Here is a 26,655-nt window from a genome sequence, read left to right as displayed (position 1 = left end):
TTGATTATTTCCTGCCATCTAGTTCTCTTAGGTGAGTTTGGTTCTTTTTGTTCTAAAGCTTTCAAATGTTCTCTTAATTGACTAGTGTGGGATTTTTCCGGTTTCTTTATGTAGGTATTTAGTGCTATGAACTTTTCTCTTAAGTGCTTTGTGTCCCATAAATTTGGATATGTTGTGTTGTCATTTTCATTGAATTTTAGGAAGTCTTGCCTTTATTTCTTCCCTGACCCATTGAGGATGGAGGTGAGCATTGTTTATTTTTCATGTGTCTGTGGGCCTTCTGGAATTAGTGTTGCTGTTGAATTCTAGTTTTCAGCCATGGTGATGTGATAAGATACATGGGGTTATTCCAATTTTTTTGTATATGTTGAATTTTTTGTTTCCAAATATGTGGTCAATTTAAAAGAAGGTTCCATAAGGTGCTGATAAGAAACTTTTTTCTTTTATGTTTTTATGGAATAGTCTATAGATATCTGTTAAGTCCTTATGAGTCATAGCATTTGTTAAATCTCCCATTTCTCTGTTCATTTTTTGTCTGACTGACCTGTCCAGTAGTGAGGGGGGAGTGTTGAAGTCTCATACTATTAGTGTGTGTGGTTTAATGTATGATTTAAGCTTTAGATGTGTTTCTTTTACATATGAGGGTGCCCTTGTATTTGGGGTATAGATGTTCAGTATTGTGATTTCCTCCTGATGGATTGTTCCTGTAACTATTATGAAATGGCCTACTTTATCTTTTTTGATGGATTTTAGCTTGAAGTTTATAATGTTAGATATTTGGATAGCTACACCTGCTTGTTTCTTAGGTTCATTTGATTGGTATATTTGTCCCAACCCTTTACTCTGAGGCAATGTTTGTCTTTGAGGTGGAGATATGTTTCTTGTATGCAGAAGAAGGATGAATTCTGCTTTTGTATCCAATCTGTTACCCTGTGCCTTTTTATAGGTGAGTTGAGTCCATTTATATTAAGGGATATAAATGACCAGTGATTGCTATCTCCTGTTAATTTACTTTTCATTGTTAGTGATGTTAATTTGTGAATTTTTCACTTCTTTGGGATTTGCTGCTATGAGATCATCTATTGTCTGTGTTTTTGTTGATGTAGCCAACTTCCTTGGGTTGGAGATTTCCTTCTAGCATTTTGTGTAGACCTGGGTTTGAAGAATGCAATGATGATGGTATTCACCACAACTCTATTTATCTCCTCTATTTCTGTCTATAGATGGATGGATTTTAAAGAACAAAGGCTGCTTACCACAATTTAATCAAGTAGTGACACCAATTGCAACTCCAATACCACATGTGGTTTCTTTACTTGGGTAAACTAACACATCCCTTATACCTGGTATGCAGCTATTGCTCTTATAAATATTTCCACTGTACTTACTCATAAAGGTCATGAAAAATAATTGGTTTTAAGTTAGTATGACCATCAATATGTTTTGACTATTCTACCTCATAAATATATTAATTCTATGGACCCATGTCTTACGTGAGTTGTAAAGTACTCGATCACTTATTTCTCCCACAAAGTACCACAGTGATCCATTATATTGATGCCACTATGCTCAATGGTTCAACTGCTCATGATAAGTAAGCCACATTATATTTATTAATAAAATATATGTATATTAAAAGATGAGGAATAAATTCCCAAAATCCAAGAAAAAATAAGTGGTATAAAAAAGTTGTAATTCCCATAGTAAATCAAAGGAAAAAACGAAAAACTGTAGTTTCCTATTTGCAGTCAATCACAGCAAGATTGAAAGTTCACAGTTTTCATTGGGTCATTGGATGTTTTCAAGGTCTTTGCTTGAAGAGGAAATTTGATCATATAATCCAATTAATAGACTAATAGACTATAAGAGAATGTTCACTTCTACAATTCTGGCATTGTCATGAATATACAACTAAAATATTCTTTTGCTTATTTCAAAAAAATAATTATTTTCTTTTAATCATCCACTTACATATTAGACACATTTTTAAGAAGTGACTAAGGAAAAGAGTTCACACAATGCAATGCACAATATATTTCCAATTTATACAATCTGTTCACAGAAACAGCATAAAATATTATGCTCACTGTAGTGTTGGTACATTGTGAAGGTATTTTAAAATGTTTTGAACTCATAGAGTTTCCTTTAGTGAATACTGGCATGATGCTGATATAGTAAGCTCTGGATATTATATTTGAGGAAAGCAGTCAATATCTTCACAATAGCCTTTGAACAAAGATTCAAAGTTACTCAGTAAAATAGCTTACAAAGTGAAAACAGACGCATGTCAAAAAGATGAAACATCATGATCAAATTGTTTCTGTCTTAGAAATGCAGAGATGCTTTGAAATATGTACATAAATATATTTAACAAAACACAAAAATGGACTGCAGACAAAAATCACCTTATCTTCTCAATAGATACAGATAAGGCCTTTGCCAAAATCCAGTGTATCTTCCTGATAACAGTGCCAAAGAGAGGAGGACAAGAAGGAACATACCTCAACAGAATTAAAGTTATATAATGAGAAACTCACAGCCAACATCGTCCTAAATGGTAGAAAATATGTTACTCATTTAGGTCATGAAAAGACAGGGTTGTCAATCGGCCTCACTCATTTTCAATATTGTGCTCAAAGTATTACCTGGAGCAATAAATCAGAAGAAGAAAATAAAAGGGAAACAAATTGGAAAAATATAAGTCAATACTATTCGTGTTAGTCAGGACATCTATTGCTGAGAAGAAATACCACAATGTGGACATTTTTATAAAGAAAAACTTTTAATTGGGGTTGATTCCAGATTCAGAATTTTTTAATTTTAATTTTTAACACAGTATTATTTTACATACCAATCCCAGTTCCTTCTGTTCCCAGTCTCTGACTTCTTCCAGCTTTTCCCCACCTCACTCCCATCTACTCTTCAGAGAGGGTGAGGTCTTCCATGAGGAGTCAACAAAGTCTGTCACATCATTGAGGCAGGACCAAAGTCATTTCCCCTGTATCTAGGCTGAACAAGGTATCTTTCCATAGAGGGAATAGGCTCCAAAGAGCCAGATTGTGGAACATGACAGCATGGGGAGACAGGGGTGTGTATTAGGAACTGAGAGTTCTACATCTTTATCAACAGGTAGGAAAAAGCCTGTTGTGTGTCTGCTCCGGGCATAGCTTGAGCACAGAAGACTTCAAAGCTGTAAAAAGAGATGGCCTTGGTTTCCTGGTCCCGCAGACCTGAATAATCACACAGAAACTATATTAATTATAACACTTTGGCCTACGAGGTCAAGTTTCTTATTAACTAATTCTTACATCTTAAATTAGCCCATTTCTATTAATTTGTATTTTACCACAAGGCTCATGGTTTACCAGTAAGGTTCTGGCACCTTTCTCCTGAGCAGCTACATGGTATCTGCCTGAGGTCAACTTCTTTCTCTCTGCCTTCAGTTTAGTTTTCCTCCCTAGCTTTCACTATTACGCCCTGCCATAGGCCAAAGTAGCTTCTTTATTAACCAATAGTACTAAAACATATTCACAGCATACAGAGGGGAATTCCACATCATCTTCCCTTTTCTATATAAATAAAAAGGAAGATATTAACTTTAACATAGTAAAATTACATATAACAAAACAGTTATCAAGCAAAAATTATAGTTAAAATATTTAGTCTATTTGTATCTAGCTAAGTTAAAGAAAACATTTTATTATCTATTTTACCTTTTTGAGTCTAAAGTTTTATCTAATTTACCTTTTATTGTAACTAAGGAAAACTATAACTATCTAGTCTTCAGCTCCATTAAAGACACCAGAAGGATATAAAATTAGCTAAGTAAACAGGAAACACATTGTAAGTAACTTTCAGAGCTTTAGAATTGACAGAGACATCTTGATGCCTGGACAGTAACCCAAAGTTCTTCTGTAAAATTGGAGCATGCATCTTCAGGCTACAGGACCATAGTATGTGGAAGACTTTTTTATGAAGCAGAAATTTTGAAAGACTGTTTTCCCTGTATTGACAGTTTGTCAGTCACTTTTTTCTGTGTCCTGCAGAATGTCTGGCAAACTCTTCCATGAAGCAGAAACCCTAAAATACTGTTTCACTTTCTTTTGGCAAGTTTAGCAGTCATTTTTTGTGTGTCCTAAATGTCCAATTCATATAACATACCTTCAAGTAGTCCAGGCAAGAGCAATTTCTGCCAAAATGGCTAGCAAACTCCATAAGGAGTCTCTTAGATGCCAATCATCCTCTTGAAGCAATTGGTGCTGCCAGAAGACATGTATTACCATAGAGAAAAATCTAAGTTCTTAAAACCTTTTTAATGCAATATTTTATAGGTCTTTAAAAGGTTTGAAAAATAGCGATCCATCTGAAATATATCTCTGTATATCTAATAAACCTAAATAACATGACTAAAAGTGTATTAAAGATGATTATCTATTAATCTGTATTTATAACTATACATTACATTTTAAAATGAGCTTCACAAACACAATACCTTAAACAAGAGCAGAAATACATATAGACAGTGTAACAAAATTGATCTTAAATTTGTATCAATAGACCAAGATCCATACCAATGCAAAGTATTCATCACTATATGATATCCCCCTATTTTGTAAAAAAAAAAATTGATTGACTGGGACCATTAAGCATTTATAATCAACAGTTTTACAATGATAATAAACATTTTGGGAACTTAGGTGTAGTATTCTTCAAACTACTTCATACTGTTTGTTGAGCAAAGTATTTGGGGGGTTCACAGAGACCTTTCAGGGTATCTTGTTCCATAAAACCACATTAGCCTTCAAGGAATTCACAGGTTCTCATTTTCTGTGGAAACAAGAGCAGAAGTTCTTTTTCAAACTAATATATACTTAGACTCAAAGTTTTAAGTCAAGATACCTTTAAAATATATATGTAGGTTTAATTTTGCAGCCTCCAGAATCAGATATCTCTCTGCAGCTAGCTCATTAACAGTCCAAAATTCAAAGAAAACACAATAGTATACATAATCCAGACTCTCTGTATATGTTCTATTTTTATGTAGCTTTTTAAAACTCTATTACCTTTTAATATTTATCTTATTTTCTGTACTCATTTAATCTATGACTGTACTTTTATATGACTTTTCCTGTCCCCTTTTAAGTCTTTGTTTTATTTTATAAAACTATTTATTTCTATAACTGCCTATATCCATTTTCATTTTTTTTTCTTTTTCTTAATCCTATATACATTTTCCAGACACTCTGTGTCCCGTTTAAAGGTTAATTTTTGTCTGAATCTCTCTTTATTGCATACTTGTAATCATTTTCTGACCAGGAGTACTTTTTTAATGCTAAACAGGTGTGGCTAAGACTAATGCTGCAGCTTTTCCCATTGGCTCTACCCCATCCCACATGGCAGAAGCATGTTCACTGCCTCTGTGAGCCATGATCACCACCCCAGCTAAAGGGATGCAGTGGGTCTATATCACCATTGAGAAATTTATATCACTCTGCTACCAAACACCTAGTGCTTTGTAGAAGGACCTCTAAAAAGAGCCAGAGGCATTAACACTGCCAGTACAAACCAGGAAGCCATTTCTTAAAGGAGCTATATCTCTGCTTGTAGTCTTCAAATAGACTATCTGAAAAAAAGGATACCTTGGCTCCCATTTTTTGTGAATCTATATCCCTCTTTCTTAAAAGTTTTTTTTTAGGTTGTATGTGGATCCATACCAGATGATGGGCATCATTTTGTAATTAGAGATTGCACATTGATTTCTTAGCTGCCCATACTCAAATAATCTCACAGAAGCTATATTTATTACAGCAATGTTTGGTCCATAAGCTTGGATTTCATATTAAAAAAAACTTTTATATCTCAAATTAAGCCATTTCTACTAATTTGCATTTTATCACGGGGGTCATGGTTTACCAATAAGGTTCTGTGGATCTTTTTCCTTGGGAATGGCATCTTTCTGACACTGCCTTCTTTTCCCTGCATTCAATTCAGTTTTTGATATTGCTGTTAATTATATCTGATTTATTTACTTTGAAAAATCAGATTTAAAATTAAATTTTTCTTTTCCTTCAATTTTGCAATGTTAACATTAAAAATGATCTTAATCTGTGATTTTATGGTTCTTGTTAAAATTTATTAAATTTAAAAAAAACAATACCAATCCAAGAATTTGTTGGATTTGCTGTTTTCTTTGATCTCTATTGGTTATGCTTGATTTTGTAGTCTCCTTTCATTTACCTAGGTTTTCCATATCCAGCCGGTTCTCGGTTTGTGTTTTCTTCATTGCCTCCATTTTAGTTTTCAATTCTTGAACTGTTTTCTTTACCTGTTTGATTGTTTTTTCTTGGTTTCCCAGGGTATCATTTATGGATTTACTCATTTCTTCACACTTTTTGTTATACTTCTCATCCATTTCTTTACTCATCTCTTCAAACTTTTTTATACTTCTCATCCAATTCTTTTTTTTTTTATTAAAATATGAAAGTTTCCATTTTCGACCCTCCTCCCAACACCCACCCACTCCCTCCACTCCCTCTCCTCTTCCCTCTCCTCCCTCTCCATCCCTAAGAGCAGTCAGGGTTTCTTGCCCTGTGGGAAGTTCAAGTTCCTCCCTGCTCCCTCCAGGTCCAAGAAGGTGAGTATCCAAACAGACTGGATCCCCAAAAATCCAGTATATGCAGAGGAAACAAGTCCCAGAGTCATTGTCAATGGCTTTTCAGAAAGATTCCTGGCCAGCCACATTCAGTGAATAGGACCACATTCAGAGAATCCAGTTGTATCATGTGCTTGTTCAGTCCCAGTCTAACTGGCCTTGGTGAAATCTCATTAGATCAGTCCCCTTGTATCAGTGGGTGATCGCTCCCCTTGCGGTCCTGATTTCCTTTTTCTTATTCTTCCTCCTTCTGCTCCTCCTTTGTACCTTGGGGGGCTCAGTCCGGAGCTCCAATGTGGTTCTCCGTCTGTATCGCCATTCATCGCCGGATGAAGGTTCCCTCTGATCTTGCCCTCCCTGCTCACGTTCTCCTTCCTTCTGCTTCTTGCTTGGACCTAGTGAGTTAAGTCCAGTGTTCCAACATGGGTTCCCGTCTCTATCTCCATCCATTGCCAGATGAAGGATCTATGATGATAAGCGAAATATTCATCAGTATGGTTATGGGCCAAGGCCAGTTCAGAGACCCTCTCCTCTGTCCAGAGAACAATCTGGGGATCTCTCCTTGGACCTGGGATCCCATTTACAATCAAGTCTCTAGTAAACCCTAAACTGATTTCCATAGTTGAGATATGTTCTTCCCTGAACCCATATCTATCCTTCCTCCATCTCCCCTCCCAGTCCCCCGAGCATTCCCCATTCCTCCCCTGCTCCCTTCTCTTTAACCCTCTCCTCTTCCAACTACCCTCCCTCCTCCCCATGCACCCGTGGTTACCTGGGACTCTTGTCTATTTCCAATCTCCAGGAGGAAAACTATCTGAATTTTCTTCAGGTTCAACTTCTTATTTAGCTTCTCTAGTGTCACGAATAATAGGCTCAAAGACCTTTAATTATGGCTAGAATCCACTTATGAGTGAATACATACCTTAATCCTCTTTTTGGTTCTGACTCACCTGACTCTGTAAAACGTTTTCTTTTTCTTTTTTTATTTTTCTTTTTATTTCTTTGTTTATTTAATTTTTACTGGGAACCCCTCCAGAATCAAGTCTCTTCAAACCCTAGAATGGCTCCCGTAGTTGCGATATAAACTTCCCTGCTCCCATAACCATCATTCCTCCCTCCCCCCTCCCATTCCCCCAAGCCATCCCCAATTCTCACCCTTTCCCCTCTCCCTAACCATCTTCCCTTACTTCAACCCCCCACGCCCCATGCACCCAAGTTTGCTTGGCAATCTTGCCTAGTTCTATTATCCAGGAGGATAACTATATAAATTTTCTTCAGGAAAATGTCCAATTTTCTAGATTACAAATTATAGACTCAAAGACCTTTAACTATGGCTAGAATCCACTAATGAGTTAGTACATACCATATTCCTATTTTCGGGTCTGGGTTACCTCACTCAGTAAAGCGTTTTCTATTTCCATCCATTTGCATGCAAAATTCAAGATGTCATTGTTCTTTACCGCTGAGTAAAACTCTAATGTATATATGTTCCACACCTTCTTTAACCATTCTTCTATTGAGGGGCACCTAGGTTGTTTCCAGGTTCTGGCTATTACAAATAGTGCAGCTATGAACATAATTGAACAAATACTCTTGTAGTATGATAGGGCATCTCTTGGGTATATTCCCAAGAGTGGAATTGCTGGGTCCTGAGGGAGGTTGACTCCCAGTTTCCTGAGAAACCGCCACACTGATTTCCACAGTGGCTGCACAAGTTTGCATTCCCACCAACAATGGATGAGTGTTCCCCTCACTCCACATCCTCTCCAGCATAGGCTATCATTGGTGTTTTTGACTTTAGCTATTCTGACAGGTGTAAGATGGTATCTCAAAGTGGTTTTGATTTGCATTTCCCTGATCGCTAAAGAGGTTAAGCATGACCTTAAGTGTCTTCTGGCCATTCGAAGTTCATCTGTTGTGAATTCTCTGTTCAGTTCAGTACCCCATTTTTTAATTGGGTTAATTAGACATCACTATGGAAACCAGGAAAGCCAAAAGGTCCTGGGTAGATGTACTGCAGAAACTAAGAGACCATGGATGCAAGCCCAGACTACTATACCCAGCCAAGCTATTGTTCACTATCAATGGAGAAAACAAAATATTCCAGGATAAAAACAAATTTAAACAATACGTAGCTACTAATCCAGCCTTACAGAGAATATTAGAAGGAAAATCACAACCGAAGGAGTCCAACATTTCCAACACTGCCTACAAAAACTCAAACATCTAACGACCATTCACAAGCACAAATCAAAGAAGGAAAGCACATACACTCTGCTACCTAAAAAAAAAATGACCAGAGTCAACAACCACTGGTCATTAATATCACTTAATATCAATGGACTCGATTCACCTATAAAGAGGCACAGACTTAGAGATTGGATACGAAAACAGGATCCAACATTCTGCTGTTTACAAGAAACACACCTCAAACACAAAGACAGACACCTACTCAGAGTAAAGGGTAGGGAAAAGGTTTTCCAAGCAAATGGACCTAAGAAACAAGCGGGTGTGGCCATTCTAATATCTAAGAAAATCGACTTCAAACTAAAATCAATCAGAAGAAATGGAGATGGATATTTCATACTCATAACTGGAACAATTTATCAGGAGGAAGTCTCAATCTTCTGAGATTGAATGTCTCTGAATATCTATGCTCCTAATATAAAGGCACCCGCATATGTAAAAGAAACTCTTCTAGAACTCAAGGCAGTCATCAAACCACACACACTAATAGTAGGAGACTTCAACACTCCTCTTTCACCAATGGACAGGTCAATCAGACAGAAACCTAACAGCGAAATAAGAGATTTATTGGAGGTATTGAATCAAATGGACTTAACAGACATCTATAGAACACTTCACCCATATAGGAAAGAATATACCTTTTTCTCTGCAGCTCATGGAACCTTCTCGAAAATTGACCACATACTCGGTAACAAAGAAAACTTCCACAGATACAAAAAAAAATATTAGTAATAACCTGTGTCTTGTCAGATCACCATGGATTAAAATTAGAATTCAACAACAATGCTTCCCCCAGGAAGCCAACAAACTCAAGGAAGTTGAACAGTCAACTACTAAATCACCCCTGGGTCAAGGAAGAAATAAAGAAAGAAATTAAACTCTTCCTTGAATTTACTGAAAATAAAGACACAACGTATTCAAACCTATGGGACACTATGAAAGCAGTGCTAAGAGGAAAGTTCATAGCACTAAGTGCCCAATTAAAGAAAACGGAGCAAGCACACATTGGAGACTTAACAGCACACTTGAAAGCTCTAGAAAAAAAGGAAGCTGATTCACCCAGGAAGAGTAGAAGACTGGAAATAATCAAACTGAGGGCTGAAATCAACAAAATACAAACACAGAAAACAATCCAAAGAATCAATGAAACAAAAAGCTGGTTCTTGGAGAAAATCAACAAGATTGACAAACCCCTATCCAAACTAATCAAACGGCAGAGAGAGAACATGGAAATTAATAGGATCAGAAATGAAAAGAGGGACATAACCACAGACACAGAGAAAATTCAGAGATTCGTTAGATCTTACTACGAAAGTTTATATGCCACAAAGTTGGAAAATGTAAAAGAAATGGACATTTTTTTTAGATAAGTACCATATACCAAAGTTGAACCAAGAACAGGTGAACAATCTAAATAGACCTGCTAGTTTTGAAGAATTGGAAGCTGTTATCAAAAATCTCCCTACCAAAAGAAGCCCAGGACCAGATGGTTTCAATGCAGAATTCTACCAGAACTTCCAGGAAGAGCTAATACCTATACTCCTTAATGTATTTCACAATATAGAAACAGAAGAATCATTGCCTAACTCTTTTTATGAAGCTACAGTTACCCTGATACCAAAACCACACAAAGACACAACCAAGAAAGAGAATTACAGGCCAATCTCATTCAATTCTTTAAGGGAGTTATTCATATCCTGTTTAAGGGACTCTATTGTTTTTATAATGGCCCTTTTTTCCACTTCTTCTGGATTAAGGTGTTCAATTCCTTCTACTGCTGGGTCGTTGGTATCTGGTGTTTTCATGTTGTTTTTCAGATTGTTGGAGGAGGTCTTGCCTTGGCGTCTGCCCATCTCTTCCTTCAAATTCTCTCTATTGGAACTTCTGGTACCGGGACAGGTTCCCTTGTTGGGTAGGGACTTCACTGACAGAAGGCCTACCTTTCCTCAGGCAGGCTATTGAAACACAGGCACTCCCTCCTTTTTGGTTGCGCCTACAGCCCAGGCCCAGTGCACAAAGCAGCTGAGCTGGGAAAATTTTATGGCCCCAGGAGGAAGGGAGAAATATAGGAAGGTGTACCTGGATGGAAGCTGGGTAGGAGGCAGGAGAGCTTAGCAGGTTGGAGCCACCACTACAGGGTGACCTGGGAGTCAAGGGGTTTGGGGAAAGTCTGTAGTCTTCCTCGACGGGCTTCTGCCATTGGCCAGAAGCAAACTCACCCCTCAGATGGATGTCGGCTGGAAGTCAGTGACCCTTGCTGGTCAGGAATGTCGCTGAGCTGGCACAGGGCCCACCTGTCCTCAGGCAGGCTTTTAAAACACAGGAACTGCCTCCTGTGGGGATGCACCTACAGCCCAGGCCCAGTGCACAAGGCAGCTGAGCTGGGGAAATTTTATGGCCCCAGGGGGAAGGGAGAAATATAGGAAGGTGTACCTGGATGGAAGCTGGGATGGCAGGTGGGAGAGCTTATCAGGGGGGAGCCAAAACTACAGGGTTACCTGGGAGTCTAGGGGTTCGGGGAAAGTCTGAACTCTTCCTCGCTGGGCCTCTGCCAGCGGGCCAAAAGCAAACTCACCCCTCTGATGGATGTCTACTAGAACTCAGTGCCCCTTGCTGGTTAGAAATATCGCTGAGCTGACACAGTGGATGTGTCTCTGGGATAAAGCCAACTTGTTGATGATGGATGATATTTTTTGATGTGTTCTTGGATTCAGTTTGTCTGTGTTTTATGGAATGTTTTTACATCCATATTCATGAGTGAATCTGGTCTGTACTTCTCTTTCTTGGTTGAGTTTTTGCCTGGTTTTGGTATCAGAGTAACTGTAGTCTCATAAAAAGAGTTGGGCAATGTCCCTTCTGTTTCTATTATGTGGAACACTTTGAGGAGTGTAGGTGTTAGATCTTGGAAGTTCTGTTAGAATTCTGCACTAAAACCATCGGGCCCTGGTCTTTTTTTGGTTGGAAGGTTTTTGATGACAGCTTCTATTTCCTAACAGTTTATAGCTCTATTTATATTGCTCACCTCGTCTTGACTTAATTTTGGTATATGGTATCTATATAAAAAATTGTTCATTTCTTTTACATTTTTCAATTTTGTGGAGTACAGGTTTTTTGTCGTATGACCTTATGATTTTCTGAATTTCTTCAGTGTCTGTTGTTATGTCCCCCTTTTCATTTTTGATTTTGTTAATTTGGATGATCGCTTTCTGCCTTTTGATTAGTTTGGATAAGAGTTTGTCCATCTTGTTGATTTTCTCATTGAACTAGCTCTTTTTTTAATTGATTCTTTATATTGTTTTCAGCCCTCTATTTGATTATTTCCTGTCTTTTACTCCTCTTGGGTGAGTCTGCTTCTTTTTATTCTATATCTTTCAGGTGTGCTGTTAAGTCAGTAATGTGAGCTTTCTACATTTTCTTTATATGGGCACTTAGTGCTATGAACTTTTCTCTTAGCACTGCTTTTATGGTGTCCCACTGATTTGGATATGCTGTGCCTTCATTTTCATTGAATTCAAAGAAATCTTTAATTTCTTTCTTTATTTCATCCTTGACCCAGGGTAATTCAGTAGTTCACTATTCAGTTTCCATGAGTTAGTAGGCTTTACGAGAGTAGTATTTTTGTTAAATTCTAACTTGAATGCATGGTGATCCGATAAGACACAGGGGGTTACTCCAATTTTTTTGCATCTTTGGAGGTTTGCTTTGTTACTGAGTATGTGATCAATTTTAGAGAAGGTTCCATGAGGTGCTGAGAAAGTATATTTTTTGTGCTTGGGTGGAATGTTCTATAGATGTCAGTTAAGTCCATTTAATTCATAACAGCTGTTAGTTCTTTTATTTCTCTGTTAAGTTTCTGTCTGGTTGACCTGTCCATTGGCAAAAACGTTGTGTTGAAATCTCCTACTATTAATTTGTGGGGTTTCTTGTGTGATTTGAGTTTTAGTAATATTTCTTTTACATATGTAGGTGCTCTTGTATTGGGAGCATAGATGATGTTCATGATTGAGACTGCATATTGATGAAATGCTCCTGTTATAAATATAAAATGTCCTTCTCCATCTCTTCTGACTGATTTTAGTTTGAAATGAATTTTGTTTTAGATATTAGGATAGCTACACCTGCTTGTTTCTTTGGTTCATTTGATTGGAAAACCATTTCCCAACCATTTACTCTGAGGTAGTATCTGTCTTGGAGGTTGAGGTATTTTTCTTGTAAACAGTAGAAAGCTGGATCCTGCTTTCCTATCCATTTTCTTAGCCTGTGTCTTTTTGTAGATGAATTGAGTCCATTGATATTAAGTGATATTAGTGACCAGTGGTTGTTAATTCTGGTTGTTTTTCAGTAGTAGTTTTTGTATGTTTCACTTCCATTGGGTTATTCTTGTGGTGGGTTATCAGATACCTATGTTTTTGTGAGTTTAGTTGGCTTCCTTGGGTGGGGTTTTCCTTCTAATACTTTCTGTAAGACTGGGTTTGGGGATACATATGTTAAAATTTGTTTTTGTCATGGAATATCTTGTTTTCTCCATCAATGATGAATGAATGCTTTGCTGGGTATAGTAGTCTAGGATTGCATCTATGGTCTCTTAGTGTCTGAAGCCCATCTATCCAAGACCTGGCTTTCATGGTTTCCATTGAGAAGTCGGGTGTAGTTCTGATAGGTCTACATTTATATGTCACTTGACTTTTTCCTTTGCAGCTCTTAATATTTTTCTCTATTCTGTATGTTTTGTGTTTTGATTACTATATGGCAAGGAGATTATTTTTGATACAGTCTATTTGTTGTTCTATAAGCTTCTTGTACCTTCATAGGGATATCCTTCTTTAGGTTGGAAATGCTTTCTTCTATGATTTTTCTTGAATATGTTTTCTGTGCCTTTCAGTTGGAGTCCTTCTTCCTCTTCTATGCCTGTTATTCTTAGGTTTGATCTCTTCATGGTGTCCCATATTTCCTGGATATTTTGTCTTAAAAATTTGTTGAATGTAATGTTTTCTTTGACCAATGAGTCTATTTCCACTATAGTATCTTCAGTGCCTGAGATTCTTTCTTCCATCTCTTGTATTCTGTTGGTTATACTTGTTTCTGTAGTTCCTGTTTGTTTACCCAGATTTTCCATATCCAGAATTCCCTTGGTTTGCGTTTTCTTTATTACCTGAATTTCAGTCTTCATGTCTTGAACTGTTTCCTTCACTGTTTGAATGTCTTTTCTTGATTTTTCTTTGAGGGATTTATTAATTTCTTCCATTTTTGTTTGTCTTCTCCTCCATGTATTTAAGAGAGTTTTCCATTTCCTCTTTAAATATCTCCATAACTTTCCTAAGGTTACATTTAAAGTCATTTTCTTCTATTTCTTCTGGGTCAGGATGATCAAGTCTTCCTTTTGTGTGACCTCTGGGTTCTGGTGTTACCATGTTGCTTTTTAGATTGTTGGAGGAATTCTTGCCTTGGTGTCTGCTCATCTCTTCCTTCAAATGAGGCTAGCAGTGTCTTTATGTCTTGGTCCAATCCTTATAGTGGCTGTCTGAGTGTTTGGGAGTTTTCCTTGGTCTGCTCTCTACTGTCAATGTCTGTCTCAGAAAGCCTCTGAGGTCTCTATAAGCTCTCTCTCGGTCTTCTCTCCTGGTTTGCTTTCTTGATGCTCTCTCTTAATCCCTTCGGTGTTGTAGCAAACTCTTGGTCCTTCTTAAGTCCCCTCAGCATTTGAGCAAGCTGTGTTTCAGAGATCCACCGAGGTTTCAGGAGGATATGCAGGTTTGGGGCTTCATGTGGCTAGTAATTTGGATGACAGCTGGATGAGTTTGGATTTGGGGGAATGCTTAGCCACAGGAAAGTTCAAATGGCTGGCTAGAAAAGCCAAGGGAGTTGGAGGAGGGATCAGGGGTTTTGTCTCACTGGGGAGGTCCTAGAGATTGAGGTGTCCCACTGTGTGGCTGTTCACTCACCTCTTATGTCCCCTCAGTATTGGAGCAAGCTTTGTCTCAGAGTTCCACTGAGGTTGCAGGAGGATAGGTGTTTTGGTGTGGCTAGTAGTTTGGATGGCAGCTGGATGAGTTTGGGCTTGGGGGATCCTTGCCCTCGGTTTAGTTTTTACAGCCAGCTCTATTCTGCACTGCCATAAGGCAAAGAAGCCTCTTTATTAATCAATGGTAATAAAACATATTCACAGCATACAGACGTGAACCCCATATCACAAAGCCATCTCCCACAGTGGCCTACTTCCTTCAACAAGGTCCCACCTACTCTAGCAAGGCCATACCTCCTCATAGTGACACTTCCTATGAGGTTATGGGGCCAATTGCATTCAAATTAGCACAGTGTTTGAAGAAATTTTCCTGATAATAGTATAAGCATTTTTTTAAATTTTATAAATATCATCCAAATTCATTTCCAAGTAAAAATGGTATTAACAAAATGTAATCTCAAATAATTACTTTTGTTAATTTTGCATATTAAGTCCTACAATATGAGTGTTTCTTCTCTTCTGTATTTCTCTTACATAATGAAGTATCATGAGAAATGAAATATAGATTTAAACTTTACTTATTTAATAGTTTTGTATTAAAATGCCTTCAATTGTCTCCAATATACACCATATCTTTTCAAGTACAATTTTTATAAAATTAGGAATTCAAGTATGTTCCTAGAAATAAAATAGACCTTTCTAAAACTTGTTACCAATACTCATTTGGCAGAGTGTGTCTGATCCTAATGGACTGCAGGAAGCATCAACAGACACTCCTCAATCATCCAATATGGACAATGATGGACTACAGAATGCTTCAACAGACTCCCCCCAATCATCCAATATGGACAATAATGGACTGCAGGAAGTGTCAGCAGGCACCCCCCAATCATCCAATATGGACATTGATGAACTGCAGGAAGCTTCAACAGACACCCCCCAATCATTCAATATGGACAATGAAGGACTACAGAGTGCTTCAACAGACACCCCCCAATCATCCACTATGGACATTGGTGAAGAAAAAAATGTACAAAGGCATCTAGAGAAAAGTAAGTCGTACATTTTAAAATATACTTGCTATTTACAATGTGGGTATGCAGAACAGAACCCTATCTGTTGTAAGTAAACAAAATATTACCAACTGAATATATAGAAAGCAAAAGAACAAGTATAATGGTGATAATGCACACACACATTATAAATCTGAGCACCAGGTAAAATTTAAATTGTCATTGAAGAAGTCCTTTCTCTCACATCTCTCAATTTCCATATTTAATTAGCTTTATCTCCAGAAATATATGAGATAAACATGAATATTTAAGTAAATAGGTCTCCCACACAACTAGGCAGACCCCTGATTAGTCAAAACTACACTCAAATACTTGTTTTCACACAGAGATCCTTTAATTAGCAGGCAAGTAAAGTTAAATATTTCCACTTAATTCAAATTATTGCTTGGTAAATGGAAAATAAGTATTTTATCATTTCTAATTTGTATTAATTATAACAATGAATAGGGTTTTTTTTTTACCTAAGTGGTCATTATACTTTCCTTAGGGAAACATGTGCACTTCCTAACTGAGTCTGTCATGGAATACCAGAAGCAGACCTCAGAAGAAGAGCAGATACAAGATAGTGGTAAAAAAAATAAAAGGACATTCGTAAGTAAATTCTTAAATTTACATTGGCTAGTTTATGATGCTTCCCCAATAATGTTTCATAGGACAAATAAGGTTAAATTTAATATAACTTTAAAAAAAATACATCAAAAGCAAATGTTTTTTGAAATAGTATTGTTTTTTATTCTTTGAAACTTACATTCACCACTGACTTCCTCAGTCCGATACTCGTCAAACTTCTTTCTCTTGGCTTAACATCTCTTAAAATAATTATTAATAGCCCACTGAGTGCAATAAGGCTGAGTGTCTGTGAATGTTTGTGAGTACAGCTACTGGATATGAACAACCTGCCAGCAACCACAAGCCCTTAGATAAATGAGTCTCCTCCTTTCACAACCATCAGTTGACAACTGCTCCTCAGCTAGTGCTGGGGCCTTGGAGACATTTGCTCACTCCTGCTGGAATCTTGATTGGCTTGATTGTCTAGTTTATGTACATATCAGGTATGTCATGCCCTAAAAAAGAGCATTGTTTTGTTTTCTTTTTAATTTTTATTTCTTTAAAAAAGAAAACAAACTATCTTTTTTCATTATATACATAACAATCCAAGTTCCCATTTCCTCCGCTCCTCCCCATCGCTCCACTTACCCCTCTATCCCATCCCCATCCACTCCTCAGAGAGAGTAAGGCTCATTGCTTTGGAGAAGGTCCAAGGCACTTCCTACTATATCTAGGCTGAGCAAGATATCTTTTCAAAGAAAATGGGTTTCCAAAAATCTAGTACAAGCTGTAGGATAAATCCTGGTGCCACTACCAGTGGCTCCTCAGTCTGCTCTTGCCATGCAACTATCAACTAATTCAGAGAAACTAGTTTGGTCCTATGCTTATTTCTTGCATGTTCAGCTAGAGTTGTTGAGCTTCCATTAGCTCATGTAAACTGTTCCAGTGGGTGAACCCATCATGGTCTTGACCTCTTTACTCATATTCTCACTCCTCCCACTCTTCAACTGGAATTTGGGAGCTCAGTCCAGTGTCTTGGTGTGGGTCTCTCCCTGTTTCCATCAGTTTCTGGATGAAGGTTCTATGGTGATATTTAAGGTATTTGTCAGTCTGACTACAGGGCATGTCAAGATTGGGTCCCCCCTCCTTTATTGCTTAGGATCTTAACTGGGGTCATCTTCGTGGATTGCTGGGATTTTCTCTAGAGCCTGGTTTCTTGCTAATCCCATAATTGCTTCCTCACTCAAGATATCTCCTTCCTTTCACAAAAAAGAGCATTGTAATGTACTTCTCTTTAAATTAAGACTCATATTTTTTCTGACCATTCTTTCTCATTGTTTTATGAGCCTTCAGTAGTGGGAGGTTAATACAAATGACCCATCCGTAGACGAGCCCTCACAGTAGCTTAATGTTATCATGCGGACTAGTCATGAGTCTCTGCACTAACCACTACCCTTTGTAAAAAGTATTCTCTGAACAAAGTTGAGAGTAGAGCAAACTACAAAAATAAAGAGAAATAATGATACCACTAGTTTATTCTCCTTCTATATCATATGACTATCCCATACATAAGCTTTTGATAAGGTTTACAACATCAGACATTAAATCTATTCTGTGGAGCAGGTATCATATCTATTCATAAAAAGTTTGGTCATTTAAATAAACAGTATGCAACCATTGTGCACAGTTTGCCTGGCTAGTCAGTGTTGTTAAATGAAATGTTCAGGACTGGACAGAACCTGTGTTTCAACAACAGTATTTCACCTCCAGTGGCCTGAACTACAACTTTTATTGTTATGAAAGCCAGAGTTTCCATGTCAATTAGAGATTGCATTCTAAATGTTTTGTAACTAGACTGTGTGGTGTCTTCAGCAAAGGGAGACTTACTATTTAGCCATGACAACCAGGCATAATGTGTAGTAATAGCTTGTTTTAGTAGAGGTGGAATGGAGGCCTAACTGATCAATAATTCATAAAGAGGTATACTGTCTCTGATTCTTGAAGTATCACCAAAAATCTATGTCTTCTGGGGGAAGTAAACACTTTCCTGGTACCTTGACTAAACTCTATTTATTTCATCTTTTAAATGGGTTTGCAAACTTGTAACTTCCACAAGACTTCATATATCCTTATATTACCCCCATTTACACTTTAGTCCCAGCTCTGACTTATTCTTCTACCTTCATTGACACTTAAACTTTAGCCCGGTGTTACTTCCTGTGACCTGCATTCTTCCTACCCACAAAATATATTTTATTTAGTTTGTAAGATCATAAATTTCTATAAAATTTTTCCATAGCCCTTCATGTTTATTAAGGATTCACCCTTCACTCCTTCATCCTCTAACCCCTCCATGATTGAGACTATCAACATTCAGTATCCTTTTCTCTGATTTAATTTTCCATATATTTTACTCTGCCCTTCTCAATGGGTCCATCTACAATCGAACACATCAAACTTCTTGGCTTGCTCATATAATCCAAGTTAAAAATACAAGATTCTAGGATAAAAATGAAGACAACATGTCACATTTGTTTTTCTGATCCTGGCTGCCCTCAGCAAGTAAGACATTTTCTAGATCTATCAATTTACTTGCAGTTTTTGTTATTTCATTTTTCTTTACATTGAGTAATATTCCATTGTGTGTATATACCAATTTGCTTATCCATTCATCTGATGATGGCTATCTAGGTTGTTTCTATATCCTATTTTTTTGAGTGGGATTCTTTCCTTGATATGTTTTTTATTCAGTTTGTCAGCACTGATTTTGGTGCTAAATTTATAGACTGCTAATTTGCTATAGTGCTTATCAGGTGAAAGACTTTCTGTGCAGTCCTAAGCGTTTTTACAGATGAGAAAATCCTACCATGTGTGAGAAGGGACACTAAGAGTTCTTTTACAGTTTGTATGCTTTAATAAACTTGTTGTCTTATTGGTCTATCTAGGACTTCAGCTCTTTATTGAAAAAGTATGGAGAGAGTGAACAATGTTTGCCTCGTTCTCATCATAGTGGTTATATTAAGAGTTTTTCTCCATTTAAGTAGATGTAGGCCATAGACTTGTTGTTTATTGCTTCTATAATTGTGCTATTTTCTCTGTTCATACCTTGCTTCTCTATAATATTTATCATGAAGGTTCAAATGTTCAACTGTGTTAGTGGTCATTAGTGCATATACTGAGATGATCATGTGACTCTTTCATTCTACTTATGTAATATATGATTTAATTGATTTATGTACCTTTGTCGTTTCCTGAATTCTTGTTTGATACAAAAATGGTCATAATGAGTAATCTTTCTGTTATGATCTTTTTTTTTCTTTTCTTTTTTTTTATTAAATTATAAAAGTTTCCATTTCAGCCCCTCCTCCCAACACCCTCCCACTCCCCCCACTCCCACTCCTCCTCCCTCTTCATCCCCTAGAGCAGTCAGGGTTTCCTGCCCTGTGGGAAGTTCAAGTTCCTCCCCCCTCCCTCCAGGTCCAGGAAAGGTGAGAGTCCAAACAGACTGGAGCGCCAAAATCCAGTATATGCAGAGGAAGCAAGTCCCAGTGTCATTGTTAATGGCTTTTCAAAAAGGCTCCGGGCCAGCCACATTCAGAGAATCTGGTTGGATCACGACCTCGTTCAGTCCCAGTACAACAGGCCTTGGTGAACTCTCATTATATCAGTTCCCTTGTATCAGTGGGTGCTCGCATCCCTCGCAGTCCTGGTTACTTTTTTTATTTTCTTCATCTTTCTGTTCCTCATTTGGACCGTGGAGTGCTCAGTTCGGTGTTCCAATATGGGTCTCCATCTGTATCGCCATCCAACCTCAGATGAAGGTTTCCCCTGCCCTTGCCTTCTTTACTCACGTTCTCTTTCCTTCTGCCTCTTATTTGGACCTAGGGAGCTAGGTCCCGTGTTCCAACGTGGTTCTCCGCTTCCATCTCCATCCATCGCCAGATGAGGGTTCTATGGTGACATGCAAAATAATCATCAGTATGGTTGTGGGCCAAGGCCGGTTCAGGCCCCCTCTCCTCTGTCCAGAGAACCATCTGGGGATCACTCCTTGGACCGGGGATCCCCTTTATAATCAAGTCTCTTGTAGACCCTAAAATGATTCCCTTAGTTGAGGTATATACTTGCCTGATCCCATATCCATCCTTCCTCCCTCCCCCCCATCCTAGTCCCCCGATCTTTCCCCAATCCTCCCCTACTCCCTTCTCTCTAACCCTCTCCCTTTCTGACAACCCTCCCACCCCCCCATGCACCCGAGGTTACCTGGGACTCTTGTCTATTTCCTACCTCCTGGCGGATAGCTAAATAATCTTCATCAGGTTCATCTTCTTATTTAGCTTCTCTAGGATCACGAATAATAGGCTCAAAGACCTTTAATTGTGGTTAGAATCCACTTATGAGTGAATACATACCATGTTCCTCTTTTTGGGTCTGGGTTACCTCACTCAGTAAAGCGTTTTCTATTTCCATCCATTTGCATGCAAAATTCAAGATGTCATTGTTTTTTACCGCTGAGTAAAACTCTAATGTGTATATGTTCCACACCTTTTTTAACCATTCTTCTATTGAGGGGCACCTAGGCTGTTTCCAGGTTCTGGCTATTACAAATAGTGCTGCTATGAACATAGTAGAACAAATGCTTTTGTAGTATGTTAGGGAATCTCTAGGGTATATTCCCAAGAGTGGAATTGCTGGGTCCTGAGGGAGGTTGACTCCCAGTTTCCTGAGAAACTGCCACACTGATTTCCACAGTGGCTGCACAAGTTTGCATTCCCACCAACAATGGATGAGTGTTCCCCTCATTCCACATCCTCTCCAGCATAGTCTATCATTGGTGTTTTTGAGTTTGGCTATTCTGACAGGTGTAAGATGGTATCTCCAAGTTGTTTTGATTTGCATTTCCCTGATCGCTAAGGAGGTTGAGCATGACCTTAAGTGCTTTTTAGCCCTTCGAAGTTCATCTGTTGTGAATTCTCTGTTCAGTTCAGTACCCCATTTTTTAATTGGGTTAATTAGAGTTTTAGTGTCTAGTTTCTTGAGTTCTTTGTATATTTTGGAGATCAGACCTTTATCTGTTGAAGGGTTTGTGAAGATCTTTTCCCAGTCAGAAGGTAGCCTTTTTGTCTTACTGACAGTGTCCTTTGCTTTACAGAAGCTTCTCAGTTTCAGTAGGTCCCATTTATTCATTGTTTCTCTTATTGTCTGCGCTCCTGGGGTTCTGCTTAGGAAGTGATCTCCTGTGCCTATATCTTGTAGACTACTTCCCACTTTCTCTTCTATCAGGTTCAAAGTGGTCGGATTAATGTTGATGTCTTTTATCCATTTGGACCTGAGTTTTGTGCATGGTGATAGATATGGATCTATTTTCATTCTTCTACAGGTTGACATCCAGTTATGCCAGCACCATTTGTTAAAGATGCTATCTTTCTTCCATTGTATAGCTTTAGCTCCCTTGTCGAAAATCAGGTGTTCATAAGTTTGTGGGTTAATACCCGGGTCTTCTATTCGATTCCATAGGTCGACTTCTCTGTTGTTATGCCAATACCAAGCTGTTTTCAATACTGTTGCTCTGTAATATAGTTTGAAGTCAGGGATGGTAATGCCTCCAGAGGTTCCTTTATTGTATAAGATTGTTTTGGCTATCCTGGGTTTTTTGTTTTGCCATATAAACTTGATTATTGTTCTCTCAAGGTCTGTAAAGAAGTTTGATGGGATTTTGATGGGAATTGCATTGAATCTATAGATTGCTTTTGGTAGAATTGCCATTTTTACTATGTTGATTCTCCCTATCCAAGAGCAGGGAAAGTCTTTCCATTTTCTGGTATCCTCCTCAATGTCTTTCTTCAAAGTCTTAAAGTTCTTGTCAAATAGGTCTTTCACTTCCTTGGTTAGAGTTACCCCAAGATATTTTATGCTATTTGTGGCTATCATGAAAGGTGATGTTTCTCTGATTTCCCTCTCTGCTTCTTTATCCTTTGTGTATAGGAGGGCTACCGATTTTTTGGAGTTGATCTTGTATCCTGCTACATTACTAAAGGTGTTTATCAACTGTAGGAGTTCTTTGGTAGAGTTTTTGGGGTCGCTTATGTACACTATCATATCGTCTGGAAATAACGAAAGTTTAACTTCATCCTTTCCAATTCGAATCCCCTTTATCCCCTTAGAGATTGGATACGAAAACAGGATCCAACATTCTGCTGTTTATAAGAAACACACCTCAACCAAAAAGACAGACACCTACTCAGAGTAAAGGGTTGGGAAAAGGTTTTCCAAGCAAATGGGCCTAAGAAACAAGCAGGTGTCGCCATTCTAATATCTAACAAAATCGACTTCAAACTAAAATCAATCAGAAGAGATGGAGATGGACATTTCATACTCATAACAGGAACAATTCATCAGGAAGAAGTCTCAATCTTGAATATCTGTGGCCCTAATATAAAGGCACCCACATATGTAAAAGAAACTCTTCTAGAACTCAAGGCAGTCATCAAACCACACACACTAATAGTAGGAGACTTCAACACTCTTCTCTCACCAATGGACAGGTCAATCAGACAGAATCAAATGGAATTCAGCAATTCTTTAGAATTTGATCCTTCTACTAGTTTTTGGTTAAACGGCGTTTCACTACTTACTCCTTCAATCCCAATAGTATATACTCTATACTATACTATTCTCTGGGACTCTCTAGGCTAGCTCATCCTATGCAGCCTATAGCGAGGAGGAGGGCCAGTTCACCCTCACTCATAGTGCCAGAGTCAGAAGTGACATGTTTTAATTTCTATTTTATTATTTTCAGTCCTGCTTTTGATTATTTCAGGACTGCTTGAGCATAGTCACAATTAGTCCCTTGAACTCTGTGTCCTGAAGTTCATTGAGATTATTCTCTTTATAGGTTTTTATTATGTGATGAGTAATTTTTCAGAAGATGGTTTAGATTGTTAGTTGGATTTTTCTTCCTCCTTCCCCTTTCTAAAAGACACTCATTTCAGTGGACACATTTTAAATCATCAGGAGAGCCTAATTTTTGGTAGGGTTAGAATGATTTTTCCTCAGTTCCACCAATTTTGAGAGATACAAGTGCTAACCTTGTCCTTATTCTGAGAGTCTGCCTCTTTCTAAGCCTTGAGCAGGGCTCCTCTGTCAATCCAGGTGATGTCTGACCCGTGAAACCTCACCACCTGCAGGAGTGATCAAAAGCAGTGCAAAATGAGAGCGACTCAATTTTGAGGAGGTTGCCCAATGTCATCAGTGAGCCTAATCTCTATAAGGCAGGGCTCTTCACTTAGTTTGGGAGGTCATGCTGCTGGGGATCCTGAAGGAAAATCCCTGGGTCCTATGATGTTTTAGGAGAACTTTCAGACCAGGCCCCAAGACAAAGTTCACAGGTATCTTATGTGGACCTAAGGAGAAGCCAGGATCTTACATCTGGTTCTGGAGTTTCTGCAAAAGCAGAGGTAGAATTGAGCCTAAAATCCAGACGATCTCCCTTAGTGAAGGAGTTCTAGTAGACTATACACTGGAGCCTAAATACTTAATCCTTACAATATTCTGAGATTGTGAATATACTTAAAATATGCAGTCACCACAGTTGCCCATATCAGATCGGATGGTTGATATATTTCATGATGTTGTTTAAATTTTCAGTCTATAAGTTCCTTTATACACAATCTCTTTCAGATTGATGCTCTAAGAGCTTGTTTTTGTTCATGTTTCACCAAAAAATTGAGCTCTTCTCCCCACCACAAGAAATAGAAGAGAAAACACCGAAGGGGGATGGTAAGAGTTATATTCTGTTTTAAGAGGAATGGTAAGAAGGTTTATCTAAAACACTTGCTCAATCTTCTAGCTCAGGAATATTAATATTTTAGTACATCATGAAGGAAAAAAGAGTTAACTATCAATGGAATGTTTATCTCATTAATCAACAATAGAATAAGTCAAGAGTATCATAAATCATGCACCCAGATTTATAGAGGGAATGCATATTTATATAGTTATAGTTATAGACAATGTGTGTGCTTGTATGTTTTGGCCACATTTTAAGAGTTCAGCAATAGTAGGAAAAATGACAGAAGAGAGAAAGTTGGGAGGTAAAGAATATAGGCAGTTTCAAATGCTGGACATAAAGGAGGAAAATGTGGCGGTGTGTCTGGTAGAGGTGAGAGAATAACTTCTTTAGAAATGGAATGGCAAGGTGTTGTAAATATAATAAGCATATAAATGAGTTTCTAAAACACAGCTTTCATTCTTAATAAGAAAAGATATTCCTGACCACTCTTCAGGTTTTCCTTTCTGCTTTTACATACTACAGTTAGGATCCTGTTTAGAGTTTAAGGTTAGGTTGAATTTCATGAATAGGCTTCAGTTTATATATTTAGAGAAGATTTAAGGTTAGAATTTGGTGTTAACATTAAGGTTCACAGTTGTCACTGTGTATGTAGGTCTGTCAGGAACATGAAAGAAACTGATAATTATTAAATAAAACGTTCATTATAGATGTAAGGTAGATCTTACAAAACAAATTTATTGACACACATGCTGTAGGAACAAATTTATGAATGCTCTAACTAGCACTTTGCATGGTATAGTTTATAAAGCAGACAAGATCACTGAGCATTTTGAATGGATTATTCTCATCCTGGACTTGGACAAGCCTGCCACAATTGCCTGACAACTTCTCTGACCATCTTCAACAAGACAATGCAGAAGAAAATCTGTGCCTTCCACAATAATTGCTTCAAGAAAAGCCACGTGTTTACGTTTCAGCATATATTATATTACATAATCATCAGTGTTATTTCCAATTGTTTATTTGATCTTATTATGTTGCTGTTTATTATACTAGTACTTTATCTTCAGTGTTTATTTTCATGTGTTTATTTTATCTTTTATTTGATTATGTTATATTATATTAATATGTTATCTTTGGTGTTTATTTTATGTTTTCCTTCCTTCCCTTGATGTAAATAGTTTATGTACATATGTATATATGTAAATATGTATATAAGTTTATGTGTTTTGTAGTATGACTCTTTTTAGAAGACAACATTTTTATTGTCCAAAGTTATTGAATAAATTTAATTTAGTTATTAGTTCACAGCTGTTTGATTCTCCTTAATTCCTGTAGTTTCCTTTAGCACTTCTAGTTACTAATGCAGTCATACAGTAATTACAGGGTCCATGACGGTGCAGTCATAGCTTCTTTATGTAGGTGAGCAGTGCTTCAATTAGACAACTGCATTGGAAACTAATTCTTTTTTTTTTTTTTTTTTTTTTATTTTTTTTTTTTTTAGTAAATTTTTATTAGATTATAAAAGTTTCCATTTCCGCCCCCCCTCCCAACACCCTCCCACTCCCCCCACTCCCCCCCTCCTTCCCCTCCGTCCCCCAGGGCAGTCAGGGTTTCCTGCCCTGTGGGAAGCTCCAGCTCCCTCCCCCTCCCTCCAGGTCCAGGAAGGCGAGCGTCCAAACAGACTGGATCCCCAAAATCCAGCATATGCAGAGGAAACAGGTCCCAGTGTCATAGTCAATGGCTTTTCAGAAAGACCCCGGGCCAGCCACAGTCAGAGAATCCGGCCAAATTCCGAGGATCTGGCTAGATCACGTCCTCGTTCAGTCCCAGTCCGGCTGGCCCTGGTAAACTCTCATCAGATCCGTTCCCTTGTATCAGTGGGTGATAGCATCCCTCGCAGTATTGATTTCGTTTTTCATGTTCCTCCTCCTTCCGCTCCCCATCCGGACCTCGGGGGGCTCAATCCGGTGCTCCAATGTGGGCCTTCGACTGCATAGCCGTCCTTCGCCAGAGGAAGGATCTATGGTGATAAGCAAAATATACATCAGTATGGTCATGGGCCACGGCCGATTCAGGCACCCTCTCCTCTGTCCAGAGAGCAATCTGGGGGATTTCTCCTTGGACCTGGGATCCCATATATAATCAAGTCTCCTGTAAACCCTAAAATGGCTCCCTTAGTTGAAATATATTGTTCCCTGATCCCATATTCATCCTACCTCCCTCCTCCCCCCCTCCCCGGCCACCAAGCTTTCCCCTTTCCTCCCCTACTCCCTTCTCTCTAGTCCTCTCCCCCTCCATCGACCCTCCCACCCCCCCCATGCACCCGAGGTTACCTGGGACTCATGTATATTTCCTACCTCCTGGTGGATAGCTAAATAAT

The 26,655-nt window shown here is 38.2% G+C and overlaps 1 protein-coding gene across 1 annotated transcript in view; it reads left to right on the top strand.

Moving 5' to 3' along the window:
• Window positions 1-25,524, top strand: part of LOC146893408 (uncharacterized) — a 64,521-nt gene extending 38,997 nt beyond the window's left edge. Inside the window, exons 15-18 of the mRNA XM_087901366.1 lie at window positions 15,592-15,913; window positions 16,422-16,525; window positions 24,161-24,259; window positions 25,072-25,524. Coding sequence (XP_087757492.1) covers window positions 15,592-15,913; window positions 16,422-16,525; window positions 24,161-24,235 — 501 coding nt within the window. The 3' untranslated portion in view covers window positions 24,236-24,259; window positions 25,072-25,524. The remainder of the gene's footprint in view (window positions 1-15,591; window positions 15,914-16,421; window positions 16,526-24,160; window positions 24,260-25,071) is intronic.
• The last annotated feature ends 1,131 nt before the right edge of the window (window positions 25,525-26,655 follow it).

This window comes from Myodes glareolus, chromosome 24 (assembly GCF_982192425.1).
Source record: "Myodes glareolus chromosome 24, mMyoGla1.1, whole genome shotgun sequence".
NCBI lineage: Eukaryota > Metazoa > Chordata > Mammalia > Rodentia > Cricetidae > Myodes > Myodes glareolus.
The sequence above is the reverse complement of the archived record's forward strand: the minus strand, read 5'-3'. Positions and strand labels throughout refer to the sequence as shown.